Raw genomic sequence first — 13749 nt, forward strand, 5'->3', positions numbered from 1 at the left:
GGGAATCGGTGAGTACTCCACAGGCCGCCTCCTAATCGATACATCTGGTTCAGAAGCCAGGGGTGGGGGGCGTGTGGCGATGAAGGCCATAAACTTGATGGATTTCTCCTGTACGGAAAATTAATTACGCGGCAGAACCCCACACATCAGCACGGGCTTGCGAGCGAAGCTTTTAATTAGCCGGGAGAAATGAGAACACTTCACTGGGAGACCTGCGCGGTCAGTCGTTCAGTTTTCAATTAGGGCTGAAAGCTGCCCTCGGATGCATTTTGGGAGTGGGGGGGGGGGGGGGGGGGGGGGTAAGTGGTGAGGGGGGAAATAAGGGGGTCACCCGTTCGCCAAGCACACCCTTGACAGGAGTTTAGAGGAAATGAAAGGGTTAATGAAACCACGGGCGCGAGCTGGACGAGACTGTTTTGATGAATTGGCCGGCCCTTCCCGAGCCCCCGACCGAGCGGCACTAAACCGCACAGACGAGCTAATCGTCTGGAAAGGGAGATGGGCCGGAACTGTGCGACACAAAACGCAGTCCTCCAAGGCACTGTTACGGGGAGAAGGAAAAAAGAAAAAAAAACCTGGAACAGCCATCTCCTTGTTAAACGCCATCGCTGGCCCGAGCCGCGCACTTAGAGTCCACTTCAATCAGCAATGGCCGACAATTTTACTCACCTGCTCCGGGTCTGGGTCTGAAGGGCAAACCTGGCCACTCGCTCAGGTGTGACATTCCGCCTCTCCTTCCCGCTGCCCGGGCCCCCGTGAGGCGGCGCTCTCTGCGATGCGATGAGTCCTGCGAAACGAAGGGTGATTACCAGCGCAGGGCCGCGCCTCTCCGGAGCGGTCTGTGAAATGGCGGGCTGCTGTGATTATCCCGCGCGGTGATGGATCGATTCGCCGGCCCGAAGTCTGTTTAGGTAATTACGCTGGCGACGTCAGCCCGTCCGGCAGACCGTTCACACGGGAGAGAACAGCAACGCGCTCCGTCCGAACATCAGCTCAGGGGGTACAATCGTCAAGGAGAAACCTGGCACAAGACCATCTCCGGAACATTCCCTCCAGTCTCACACGCGGTGTGTGTGCTTGGCAGGACTGCCGCTCCTGGCTGGCGTCGGACACTGAATAATGCCGACTCTCACTCTCACCTGTGACTCTCACTCTCACCTGTGACTCTCACTCTCACTCTCACCTGTGACTCTCACCTACCACAGTGGTGTTGGCACTGTCCAACTGGCTGAAAGAAGGTCACCTGATGATCAGACCATTGGGGCGCATCCACATTTTTCAGCTCAATAACAGACAGACACGCAAAAGTACAGTCTTCCCCAGAAACCTCAATCATACGCACGTGCACACGCACGCCCTTACACACCAAACATAGACACCTCACTTCAAACACACACACACACGCACAAATAGCAAACACAGACACCTCACTTAAAACATACAGCCCAGACACCTCACTTCAAACACACACATTCAAGCATGCACACACAGGCACTCGCACAAGTGCATGTGCACACACTCGCACACATATAGTTCTCGCATATTCACTCACCACACCTTCTCCTGCAAAACACACCCACACCCATCAAAAGTTTAATTTTTTTTTTTATTTTCAAGGAGTAATATTTCCTTTTTTTATATAAAAAAAAAAACGTCCAAATATTTTTTGAACCACATATTACCAACATTCCAAAGCAGGTAAAATGAATAGTTTATGTATACCAAATACAGCAATGCAGTATGGTCGGGTAATAAACCAAAGAAGAGTCCATTTCATTGGGTGCTTTACTGACACCAGAAGAAAAGACAGGCCAGCTTAAGTGCGTATTCAGAGAAGGTTCTCTACAATGACTCCTACAGTGACCCCTACCCCACCCCACCCCAACCCCGCCATTGGTCAGTCAGTGCAAACGTTGGGGGGGGGGGGGGGGGGGGGGGAGGGAGAGCAAGCGCAAAAATATACCCTGAATGCATCATCGTTGTCGCCCTAGTGATATGTACACATCCTCACTCCTCTGTGTGAAGCTAGATTTCAGCAGAATATAGCTCCAGCAAGTGGCACTCTTAGAGACACCCTCCTACTTAGAGTCGCTCCTCCTACTGCAGATCATGTACAGGTGCCCTGCTCACGTTTCGGACCCTGCATGTGTGCACGTGCGTGCGTGTGCGTGTAACAGACTTTTGCACAAACAGAAGACAAAAATACTTGCGCACCCTTGTTGCATGTATTTGAATAACGCGTGTTACTCAGGTCAGGGTGCAGTTAAGGTTTTGGTTGAGGCTGTTTAGAATTAAGGGCTGGTCTCTGGTGTCATGGTGTTGATACTGTAGCCATGAAGGCAAGTTTCAGATTCTCAGCATCATACAGACTGAGAGATAGCAGTGAGCTAATAATGTGTCTGTATATGCAGAGGATTCTGACTGAACAGTTTCTGATTAATGGATGCTAAAGAGAAGTGAGAATTTGATTGCCTGTCTGTGTGAGTCCATTTAAGAGTGTGGGGGGGGGGAGAGAGACAGAGAGAGAACCAGTGTATGGAGTGAGCGTATCACTGTGAGAGGAGACAGAGAGAATTAAGAGCTTTTTTTGTTTTTTTTTTTGGTGGGGGGAGGGGGAGGGGGTGTGGGTAAAGATCTCACAGCTATAAGCAGGAATCCCAGTGCAGCTGCAGGTCAGAGCTGTCCAAAAAGTCTGCTGAAAAGACACTAGGGGGCGTGTGGGAGCTGAGAGGTGCCAGGCCCGCCCCCCCACTGCCGGCCCCGCCCATGGTCATGTCAAACCAGTCCATGGTGTCCAGAGCGGGGTCTCCAAAGTCCAGTCCTGTAGGGTGGGGGGTGAAGCTCAGGTCGCAGGTGTCCATGGGGGAGGGGGGCTGGTCCAATATACTGGAGGTGCTAAGCATTTGGCTGTGGAGGTCGTCAATCAAAGTCAAGGGCCCGCCGGGCTCAGCCCCCAGCAGCGGTTTTCCAGTGGTGCTCTCCAGGAAGTCCTCCAGGCGGCCGCTTCCCACCGCACTACCGTCACCTTCTGCGGAGGACGGCGGCTGAGGCTCTCCTCCCAGGGGCTGCTGGGAAGTTGCGGGGGCGGGTGAGAGCTGGTTGGAGGAATGGGCAGGCGAAGGGGGAGGGGTGTTGGGGCGGAGGCGTGAGAGGGCGGGGTCTGGCTCGCCTTTGAAGCTGGCTGAGATCTCTGAGGGGGGGAAATAAAGAACTGAAATTAACACATGAAAGGAAACAGATGGAAAAAACGGTGCACTCTGACACTGCTCAGTGACTGAGGAACACCCGCTCTCTCTCTCTCTCACCTCCACTCTGAATGAGGATGTCAAACAGGTCGTCCATGTGCTGACTAGAGCCATTCTCCTGCGGACAGAAAGACACACGGTTACCCACCACAAGGCAGAGTCATATTCAAAACTGGGAGGGGCTTCAGACCACACCCACACAGGAACAGGAAGAGGACAGGGTTATGGAACGACGTGAAGTAGGAGAGGAAAGAATAGACAGAGAGAGATCGAGAAAGGATAGATGGAGGAAAGATAGACAGAGAGAAAGAACAGACAGAGACAGAGCAAATAGACAGAGCTAGAGACAGAAAGGATAGACAGAGAATGAGAGAAAGACTGAACAGAGAGAGGGAAAGATAAAGAGAGTAAAGGACTGGCAGACGGGTGTGTTGTACCTTCCCAGGTTGAGTGGAGGTGCACGTCTGTTTGGGGGATGGGGAGGGGGGACTGAACAGTGCGTGCTGGTCGAGGCTCAAACACACCTCCGTCTGCGAGAGAGAGAGAGAGAGAGAGAGAGAGGGAGAGAGTCCCATCATTCTCTTACACACACATACACCCGCGCACACACACGCACTCCCATTCACATGGCTGAAATAGATTATGTTAACCAGAAATATAAGAACCCACCAAAAACTGTTTTGTTGTGTGAAACCTGTATGTACACTCGCACACACACAAATGTTGAGCATAATTTACGCTTCTTCATTTGGATTGTAACTGCCACCCACACACATATATTCATTGCCATTACACCTTCATGCAGAGTTGACCCTTACACTATGAGGGGGAGAAGGCGAGAGGGGGTTTCCACTGGGGGCGGAGTCATCGCCCAAAAAGAAAGGCTGAAGACTGGGCGGAGCAGAGAAAGATGGAACCGCCCCTTGCGAGCTGCTGGTCGACACGTGTAGCCCCGCCCTCTGTCCCTAGAAGACGAATGGAGAGAAAGCGAGATCAGTCACTGTTCATGACAAATGTCTGAACTCTAGGGTCAGCCTGTTGCCCATCAAAAGGATATAAAATGATGATAATTAAATATCAAAAGAAGCTATTTAAATGTACTATATTTAAATAGTTTTCTTTGCTATATATAAATAGTTCCAATTTCCAGGGCGACATACGCATTCTGCACTCGATGCATCTTTTTATGAAGGTGGGCATTAAGCGAAGCGGTCTGGCTGAAGCACAGCACACTGTGTGCTGCACGGCCGGCCTGGCAGAGGAGAGAATAACCTCCTGGATTTAAGAGCAGTCCCTTTACACTGCTCAGGCAGATCAGCATTATTACAGGAATAATGGCTAAACTCATTATTCCCCTGGACCACAGCCAACGCTTCTCTCCCACCTTTCTGACTGGCTGGTCGGTGAGGCCACCAGGCTGCATCCGCGGCTCTGATTGGTTCTCGGTGCCGGAAGGGTGGGGCGGCGACTGGCTGGAGGACTTGGCGGGAGAGGACTTCAGTCTCTGGATGGGGGAGAGAACAGAGAGGAGAAGAGAAACAGAGCGTTTAAGGAGGACTGGCATTAATCTGATAAACACTGGCTGTGGTGCATCACAGGAGCAGGGCAGGAAGGAAGACCTTAAATGCTACCACACCCATTACTGCTGTAATGCACTTGGGTAGCACATGTTCTCTGCTGGGTTGAAATACTGTTTAAACTACAGTAATGAACAACTTTATTTTTTTTATTACTGTGTAACACTTTGCTACAAGAGATGCCAGAACACTTTTTAAACATCCATTTTGTGAAGCTGACCCACTCTCCCTCGCCAGAATACCTGCAGCTTGACATGGCCGCTCGCTTTGCGCTCTGCCCTCCTGCCGGCCCCGCCGTCCGGACTGTGGTTGGTCAGCGCGATCAGGAAGTGGTTACCGTTGCTGTCCGTCAAAAGGGTAGGGGTGGTCTGTCCCTTCAGCAGGTCCAATGGGAAGGAGGGGGTGGGGACCGAAGCAGGGGTCTGCATCTGCTGGTTGATGAACACCTGGCAAGCAAGCAAACCACGCACAGGTTGTGCATTGTGATATGATCGCTATATTCACTATTCATTGTATGAATGAGGTATGTGAAGACGGCATGCAACACAGTGTGTTGTCATTTCCTAGTGTCACTCTGGTGCACCGAACACATGGAAGGAAATTCTGGGGATGGTAAAGCAACCAACCTGCTGCGAGTGTAACAGCTGCTGTGCGTTCTGCTTCTGTTTCAGCTGCGCTTCCTGTTTCTGCAGCTGCGCTTCCTGTCTCTGCTGCTGCTGCACTTCCTGTCTCTGCTGCTGCTGCACTTCCTGTCTCCGCTGCTTCTGCACTTCCTGTATCTGCTGCTGCACTTCCTGTCTCTGCAGCTGCTGCGCTTCCAGTCTCTGCAGCTGCGCTTCCTGCTTCTCCCGCTGCCTGTGTGACTTCTTCTTCTTGTGCAGCTGGTGTTCCGAGTGCATCTGCTGGCTCTGCTGCAAGAGCAGATCCTGCAGCTGCTGCAGCTGTGCCGGCTGCGGACGCTGCAGCTGCGACTCCGCCTCCCGCTGCTGCAGCGACAGCTGCAACTCCGCCTCCCGCTGCTGCAGGGTCAGCTGCGACTCCGCCTCCTGCTGTGACTCCGCCTCTGCGGCCCGAGACAGCTGGGCCTGGTCCGGGGGCTGGTCCTCGCACTTCATCTCCTCCTCCTCCTCCTCCTCTTCCTCCTGCTTGACGGTCACCCGGATGGTGTCTCCGTCCAGGAGGTCGGGGGAGAGGCAGCAGGCGGGGGGGCCCGCGGGGGGGTCCCCGGCGGCGTCGCGGGGCTCCTCTTTGACACGCAGGCGGTCGGGGTGCTTGCCGCGCTCCAGCTGCAGGCGCAGGGTCTCCACGAGCCGCTGCTTCTGCCGCAGCATGCGCGTCAGCGCCTCGATCTGCGCGTCCTTCTCCTGCAGCATCTGGTCCTTGTCCACGGCCCCGCCCGCCTCCCGGGGGCACCCCGCCCGCCGCACGGCATGCTGGGAGGAGAAGCGGCAGGAGGCAGAGGCCGCGTCCGGGCTCTCCTCCTTCACCGTGGCGACGGAGGGCTGCGGGGAGGGGTGCAGGCTCAGCTGGGTGAGGGGGGAGGAGACCTGGAAGGGGAAGGGGAGTCACAGGTAAACCATCAGGCAAAAGGAGAACACACACCACGGACACACTAACCGGAGCACTGGGTACACTGCACCTCTGCACAGTGGCTGCTCTTACCCAGAGGAACTGTCACACTTTCCTGTCATATGTTTACATTCTGTCCTTCATTGTGTTTATTAGTTTAGGTACTTGATCCTGGTGTGCTACAGTAGTTCCCCCACCTGAGCGCTTGACACACCTTACCTAATCATGCAAAAAAATAAAACCAACTGCCCTTCAGTCCAGCTAAAAAAAATTGTGCATCTTTTTTTTTAACCTAATTGTTACATCATTTGGTTGTACCAAATGAGAAAAGTAAAGAAAAGCAGACAACATGGCTGACTGGTCTCTGACTGACGGCGGATGCACCCACCATCTCAAATGCATCCCCGTTACAGCTCGTCTCGTCCGGGCTCGTTCCGGCCAATGAGCGGTCGGACAGGGCGGGAGACGCCGGAGGGGAGGAGCTCGTGCTGCCAAACTGCATCACCGGGGGCGGAGCTGCAGTCTGGGCTCCGCCTCCCCCGACCGTGGCCACAAACGGGAAGGCCGCCAGCACCATGTTGCCTTCTCCCGACGGCTGCAGGACGGCGGCTCCTCCCAGAACGGGGGAGGGGCCGGCGGGCTGGGCCAGCTGCTGCTGCTGCGGCGGGTTGTTTTTCGCGGCCCCGCCCCCTGGCGCGGGGCCCGTCGCCGTGGCGACCCCGTTCTGCTCCTGGAAGTTCCTCAGCCGCTCGATGAGGTCGTTCTTCGTGCCGGACACGGGCAACCCGCGCAGCTTCAGCTCCTGCTTCAGCTCCGCCACCTGGGGGCGCAATACAGGTCACGACACAAATTGCTGATTGTAACGTTAATATTAAACACTCAGGGCCTGATTTAGACCCTTAGTGCATGCAAAACCTTTTAGCGCACGCAAAAACCAATAACACGACCAACGTTTTGCACCAATCATTGGTTGTGTTATTGGTTTGCGTGTGCTGAAAGGTTGTGAATATCCTGTCTTAGTGAATCAGGCCCTAACTGATTATAAATGGGCCTCTGTGCCTTCTTGGCAATACCGCAGTTTTGTATTCCTGAGAGTAACACTGACGTACGCACCACTGCAGCCGCTCTGGATACGCGCTCGAGCTCAGTGACTGTAATGTAATATAATGAGCGGGAGCTTTCATGAGTAACCTCAGGGTGTGGGGGCTGGCTTAAACCAGTCACAGCTCTCTCGTGTGGAAAGAAGAGCCTGGTGTTGGGATGTAATAACTCAGCCACTCACAGCCTATCCTCTACTGAACCTGAAGGTTAATGGAGATTACAGTACAGGCACGCTGTGACCAGGCGTGGGGATCCATGGCTGGTTTTACATCGGGCTGTCTCACCTTTAAGTCATCCAGGTTAGGGGGCAAAGGGCCAGGCTTGGCAAGGGCATGGATCTGTCGACTTTGCCCACTCTGACCAGGGGAGGCCGACGTAGGGGCGGGAGTGGTCCGAGATGGGGAGGGGCCGGAGGAAGGCTGCTGGTCGGCAGGGGGTCTGGGCAGACAGGTGAAAACAGGCAGATTCAGAAAAAACAAACTCACTCTGTACAGGAAGAGAGATACACAGACTCACTTGGGCAAGGCTGGAAGGATGGTGCGGTAGCTATGGAGACAGAGTCACATGGGCGGGGCAGGATAGGATGGTGTGGTAGCTATAGAGACAGAGTCACATGGGCGGGGCAGGATAGGATGGTGTGGTAGCTATAGGGACAGACTCACTTGGGCGGGGCCGGCAGGATGGTGTGGTAGCTATAGGGACAGACTCACTTGAGCGATGCTGACAGGATGGTGTGGTAGTCATAGAGACAGACTCACTTGAGCGATGCTGACAGGATGGTGTGGTAGCTATAGAGACAGACTCACTTGGGCGGGGCGGGCAGGATGGTGTGGTAGTCATAGAGACAGACTCACTTGGGCGGTGCCGGCAGGATGGTGTGGTAGTCATAGAGACAGACTCACTTGGGCGGGGCCGGCAGGATGGTGTGGTAGTCATAGAGACAGACTCACTTGGGCGGGGCCGGCAGGATGGTGTGGTAGTTATAGAGACAGACACTTGAGCGGTGCTGACAGGATGGTGTGGTAGTCATAGAGACAGACTCACTTGGGCGGGGCCGGCAGGATGGTGTGGTAGCTATAGGGACAGACTCACTTGGGCGGGGCGGGCAGGATGGTGTGGTAGTCATAGAGACAGACTCACTTGGGCGGTGCCGGCAGGATGGTGTGGTAGTCATAGAGACAGAATCACTTGGGCGGGGCAGGCAGGATGGTGTGGTAGTTATAGAGACAGACTCACTTAGGCGGGGCAGGCAGGATGGTGTGGTAGTTATAGTGCTGCTGCTGCTGGTTGATGATCTGCAGCTGCAGGAAGAGCTGCTGCTGGTGCAGGATTTTGGCGTAGGTGGAGTCCAGCTGGGGGGGCGGCTCGCGCTCGACCTTCTGGTCGGGGGGGATGTACTGGTGGTACTTGAGCTTCTTCACCTTGGGCTTGCTGTCCTTGGGCTTCTTAGAGCGCTGAGTCGGCCGGTCAGAGGCGGACTTGGACTGCAGAGGGGGGGGAGGGAGAGAGAGAGAGAGAGAGGCTTTAACAGCTCCATTTAACACCCGCAGCACGGTGGGGGGGGGGGGGGGGGCACCCACAAAGTGAGAAGACATGAAACTGCAGAAAAATGAAAGCATGACAGGTTTACAAGCAGCGAGATCACAACAAAGTGCCAACAGAGAGAAGAGAGAGTGGGAGGAGGTACAGAAAGAGGGAGATGGAGAGTAGAAGACAGAGTAGGAGAGGGAGGAGAAAGGGAGATGGAGTGAAAGGGAGGGAAGAAGACGGAGAAGGAGAGAGGGCTCAGCAACGCAAACAGGACGAGACCGAACTTCTCTTAAAGCGGCTGCCGCCACCAACCTTAATCAGCGTGGGGGCGGGCCTAGAAAATGCAGGAGCCACCGTGCCATTGGTCAGGTTCTGCGGGGAGGGCACAGGAGGGGCGGGAGGTGGTGGAGGCGGGGCCCGAGTGATAAACTGTTGAGACATGACAGACAGCTGCAGGGTCAGGACACGCCTTCTAAACAAAGACAAACGAAAATCTAAATGGACACTATAGGGCTATATGTGTTGGCTGGGGTACGAACATCCAAAGTAACATGTGTTAAGTTGTTTCACAATGTTTCCCAAAGTTACTAACACAACGCAGGTTTGGCTCATTATCATTTGCTTTGTCTTTGAATACTTCATTATTTTCATTATCAATATTTTTAAGGGCCAGGTGTCCACAGTTTTACCAAATAGGAGCCTATTGATTTACTTCAGTGTTTAAGATGATTAAACACATCTTTTTATGTAATCACTTGCAATATAACACAATAAGCACAATGTGAATATGACACTTTGATTCTTCATTGCCCGTATAGCTATTTCAGGCATAACGTGGCTTAAGGGGGAAAATAATCCCTGTAAACATATAAACGCACCTAATTAAGAAAACATGAACAGCTTGTTAAAATTCTGAGACTGCAGTTGAGGCTGGAACACAAACCAGCATGCACAGGGGTCCCCCAGGACCAAGTGTGACAACCTGTGTGTTAAGACACTGTTCAAGCGCATGGACGGACCCCACCGGTCTGGGACCTGTTAAGACACTGTTCCAGTCCATAAATGGGCCCTGTAGTTTGGGATTGAAGCCTATTGTAAGTATAAAACAATGTCATGGACTGTGCATGTGTGCAAGCAGAAACATAAAGGCATTCTTCAGATACGCAAAACCATTCCCGTTTATAGTACTCCAGAAACTTTCTTGTCTGTTTTCCATGACGCAGTCACTGGAGGGTGTGCGATGAGGCGGGGCCGAGCAGACTTACCTGCGTGGGGGAGGGGTTACTGCTGCAGGTGAGCATGTCTGGGGGCGAGGGCAGGGGGGCGGGGCCCAGGGGAGAGTCGTGACCGGCCAGCTGGTCCGGGGAGAGGGCGTCGCTGCTGTCCTCGTCGAACGAGGAGCTCTCCCCCGCCACCTTGGGGAAATCCGTCTCTGAGAGGAGGAGGAAGAGGAGGCAGGCTGCCGTTAGCATTCTGCAGGCGGCGCCCGGCGACGCTCCCATTGTCGAGGTGGCGTCGTTACCCCCCTCCCGTTACCCGGGAGAGCTCGCTGCTCGCTGAAGGCGTTGGCGGCCCTGGGGCATGATGGGACTTTCTTATCGGGGTGCGTGGCGGGGTGCCGCATCGCCGTGTCTCTGGCGATTACCATCGCCGCCTTCCCTTTACCGATATGAGCGCGTGCGAGGGAGACGCGGGTCACGGGCGGCGTTAATATCGCATCACTGCGGCCCGATTAAAATCAATAACACGGTCTCCTAGGAGACCCCGCTGAGTGCGGGCAGCGTGGCCGCAGGCAATCTGCCATGGAGACGGGATATTAATGAGGATGTGGCTATGGGCACACAGGAGCGACTCTCTCCTGCCCGTTACTGGGACTAACGAACAGCAGGAGGCCAGGGCGCAGGGACGTGTGTGTGAACATCTGCACGTTAGGCGAGTGCTGACTTTGTGGCAGGATATATGTGAATATATACAGGGGCATGATCAAGGTCAAGAGAACTTTTGATACAATGCTACTGACTGGCTGTGCGTTTCAGTGCTGCTGATTGGCTGTGTGTTATACTGTTGCTGATTGGCTGTGTGGTGTAGTGCTGCTGATTGGCTGTGTGTGACAGTGCTGCTGATTGGCTGTGTGTGACAGTGCTGCTGATTGGCTGTGTGTGACAGTGCTGCTGATGGGCTGTGTGGTGTAGTGCTGCTGATGGGCTGTGTGTGACAGTGCTGCTGATTGGCTGTGTGTGACAGTGCTGCTGATGGGCTGTGTGTTACAGTGCTGCTGATTGGCTGTGCGTGACAGTGCTGCTGATTGGCTGTGCGTGACAGTGCTGCTGATTGGCTGTGTGTTACAGTGCTGCTGATGGGCTGTGTGTTACAGTGCTGTTGATGGGCTGTGTGTTACAGTGCTGCTGATTGGCTGTGTGTGACAGTGCTGCTGATTGGCTGTGCGTGACAGTGCTGCTGATTGGCTGTGTGTTACAGTGCTGCTGATGGGCTGTGTGTGACAGTGCTGCTGATTGGCTGTGTGTTACAGTGCTGCTGATTGGCTGTGCGTGACAGTGCTGCTGATTGGCTGTGTGTTACAGTGCTGCTGATGGGCTGTGTGTTACAGTGCTGTTGATGGGCTGTGTGTTACAGTGCTGCTGATTGGCTGACGGTGTTGCAGTGCTGCTGATGGGCTGTGTGTGACAGTGCTGCTGATTGGCTGACGGTGTTGCAGTGCTGCTGATGGGCTGTGTGTGACAGTGCTGCTGATTGGTTGTGTGTGACAGTGCTGCTGATGGGCTGTGTGGTGTAGTGCTGCTGATTGGCTGTGTGGTGTAGTGCTGCTGATGGGCTGTGTGGTACAGTGCTGCTGATTGGCTGCGTGTGACAGTGCTGCTGATTGGCTGTGTGGTACAGTGCTGCTGATGGGCTGTGTGTGACAGTGCTGCTGATTGGCTGACGGTGTTGCAGTGGGAGCCGTGGTACCTATGAGCGCCTGTTTAAGGCTGCTGTGCACCGGCAGGATGTTCTTATGGATCAGTTCCATGGGGCCGGGCCGGTGAGAGATCTTGTCGTTGAGGTCGTCCGCCAGACGAGCGCGTTTCAGCAGCAGCTGCTTAGCCTGTAGGGAGGGCTCTGCTGACGTCTCTGAAAACAAAACATTTTAATTTACAAAATGTAAATACATCACGCAAACATACGTGGGTTTGGGAGAGACGCTCACTCACACGCACCTTCCAATATGTGCATCCTCACCAACTCCGACCTCTCCGGCCTGCTTCTGATCTTCCTCTTCAGGTAGTCTTCAGTCTGCAGACGGGGAGGGAGAGGGGGATAGAAGGAAGGGCGGAGAGGAGAGGCAAACTCGTGTTTGAAGGTCTGCAGCAGCTTAAACCCTGGTTACTGCGGAAACGGGTGCACAGGCGCGGATGGAGACTCACCCGAGCGCGCTCCAGACTCTTCCTCTGTTCATGAAAGGCGGCTGGACTCTTCAGCGCTGCGGAGAAGATAGGGAGGGATTGAAAGAGAGAAAGAGAAAGAGAAAGGAGAGATTGAGATACAGAGACAGAGCAAGAGACAGAGACAGAAACAGACAGAGAGCAAAAGAGCAAGACAGTGAGACAAAGAGAAAAAGAGACAGAGACAGTGAGACAGAGAAAAAGAGAGAGAGACAGTGAGACAGAGAGAAAAAGAGACAGAGACAGTGAGACAGAGAAAAAGAGAGAGAGACAGTGAGACAGAGAGCAAAAGAGAGAGACAGTGAGACAGAGAGAAAAAGAGAGAGACAGTAAGACAGAGAGAAAGAGAGAGAGAGAGAGAGAGGTTAACACAAACACAATGGCTGCCTGTGTGCTTGTAGGTCATTAGCAGCAGAAACAGGGAAGCCCTCCTGAGACAGCGGAGGCTGCTTTACGAGCGCGGCTGCATGTGTCCTATTAACCTTTGCGATTACGGCTCCGCCAACCAATCAAACGAGACGGCACACTGCGGGCCGAAGCGAAAAAAATACAAATAAAAATAAAACTGATGGGCCCAATAAAACTGCACAGTAATGAAAATGAGCTCCTCAATCTCCACAGCAGGAAGTGGCAGGAGCCAGTGAAGGCAGTTTAGTTCGCGTCAGCCGAACTGCCGGAGAAATGTTGGGCTGTAATAATGGCTGGACACTTCGATGCACTCTTCGTCCCCCTCTGAGAAAGACCGCTGCTACTCCTGCCGGGTCCCGGACCGTCCAATCACATCGAGCCGTAAGGGGGGCACGCCTCGTTTCCCTAACGACCGTTCTCCCGCCTCGTTGAGAGAACGCGGACCTACCCCGAACGGAACCGCGTCGTCGCCGCCGGCAACCGCCAGCCGGCAGGGGTACGGCCGAGCGGCCGGCGGTAAAGGCGCCGTCTGGAGCGGGGCGAGTCGCGACGGAACCGAGGAAAACCCAGAGTGTTCCTGGGAGTTAGAGCCATACGCAGGCGCATTCACGTTAACGCACTGAATGAACACTGCGTTCGGAGAATGAGCGGATAATTATTTTATGCCACTCAGGAGCTGTGTATCTGCTGGCTGTGCTGTGTCTGAGGTCCCAGTTTAATGAGCTGGTGTTGGGGAGCAGGGAGCAGGGTTCTGTCTTTCACTGACTGACTGTTGCTGCATCCATGAAGCACAGAATGAACAGATAACAAGTGTGTTATCAGAGTCTCATAAAAACCCAGGTAGGCAGCAGATCACACATTCAACCCCCAACCTTTGGG

At 54.0% G+C, this 13749-nt stretch overlaps 1 protein-coding gene across 6 annotated transcripts in view; it reads right to left on the minus strand.

Moving 5' to 3' along the window:
• Nucleotides 1–1674: 1674 nt before the first annotated feature.
• mrtfaa (myocardin related transcription factor Aa) overlaps nucleotides 1675–13749 on the minus strand; it is a 35990-nt gene continuing 23915 nt past the window's right edge. For all 6 annotated transcript variants that reach the window (XM_035398074.1, XM_035398073.1, XM_035398070.1 and 3 more), the window contains 15 exons: nucleotides 12445–12500; nucleotides 12238–12313; nucleotides 11990–12151; nucleotides 10288–10454; nucleotides 9335–9451; nucleotides 8729–8976; nucleotides 7777–7930; nucleotides 6780–7211; nucleotides 5449–6369; nucleotides 5065–5268; nucleotides 4630–4749; nucleotides 4064–4210; nucleotides 3683–3775; nucleotides 3306–3363; nucleotides 1675–3190 (listed from right to left, as the gene is read on the minus strand). In XM_035398074.1, the coding sequence (XP_035253965.1) occupies nucleotides 2643–3190; nucleotides 3306–3363; nucleotides 3683–3775; nucleotides 4064–4210; nucleotides 4630–4749; nucleotides 5065–5268; nucleotides 5449–6369; nucleotides 6780–7211; nucleotides 7777–7930; nucleotides 8729–8976; nucleotides 9335–9451; nucleotides 10288–10454; nucleotides 11990–12151; nucleotides 12238–12313; nucleotides 12445–12500 (3503 nt within the window). In that variant the 3' untranslated portion in view covers nucleotides 1675–2642. The remainder of the gene's footprint in view (nucleotides 3191–3305; nucleotides 3364–3682; nucleotides 3776–4063; nucleotides 4211–4629; nucleotides 4750–5064; nucleotides 5269–5448; nucleotides 6370–6779; nucleotides 7212–7776; nucleotides 7931–8728; nucleotides 8977–9334; nucleotides 9452–10287; nucleotides 10455–11989; nucleotides 12152–12237; nucleotides 12314–12444; nucleotides 12501–13749) is intronic.

The sequence above is a fragment of the Anguilla anguilla genome, chromosome 17 (assembly GCF_013347855.1).
Source record: "Anguilla anguilla isolate fAngAng1 chromosome 17, fAngAng1.pri, whole genome shotgun sequence".
Classification (NCBI taxonomy): domain Eukaryota; kingdom Metazoa; phylum Chordata; class Actinopteri; order Anguilliformes; family Anguillidae; genus Anguilla; species Anguilla anguilla.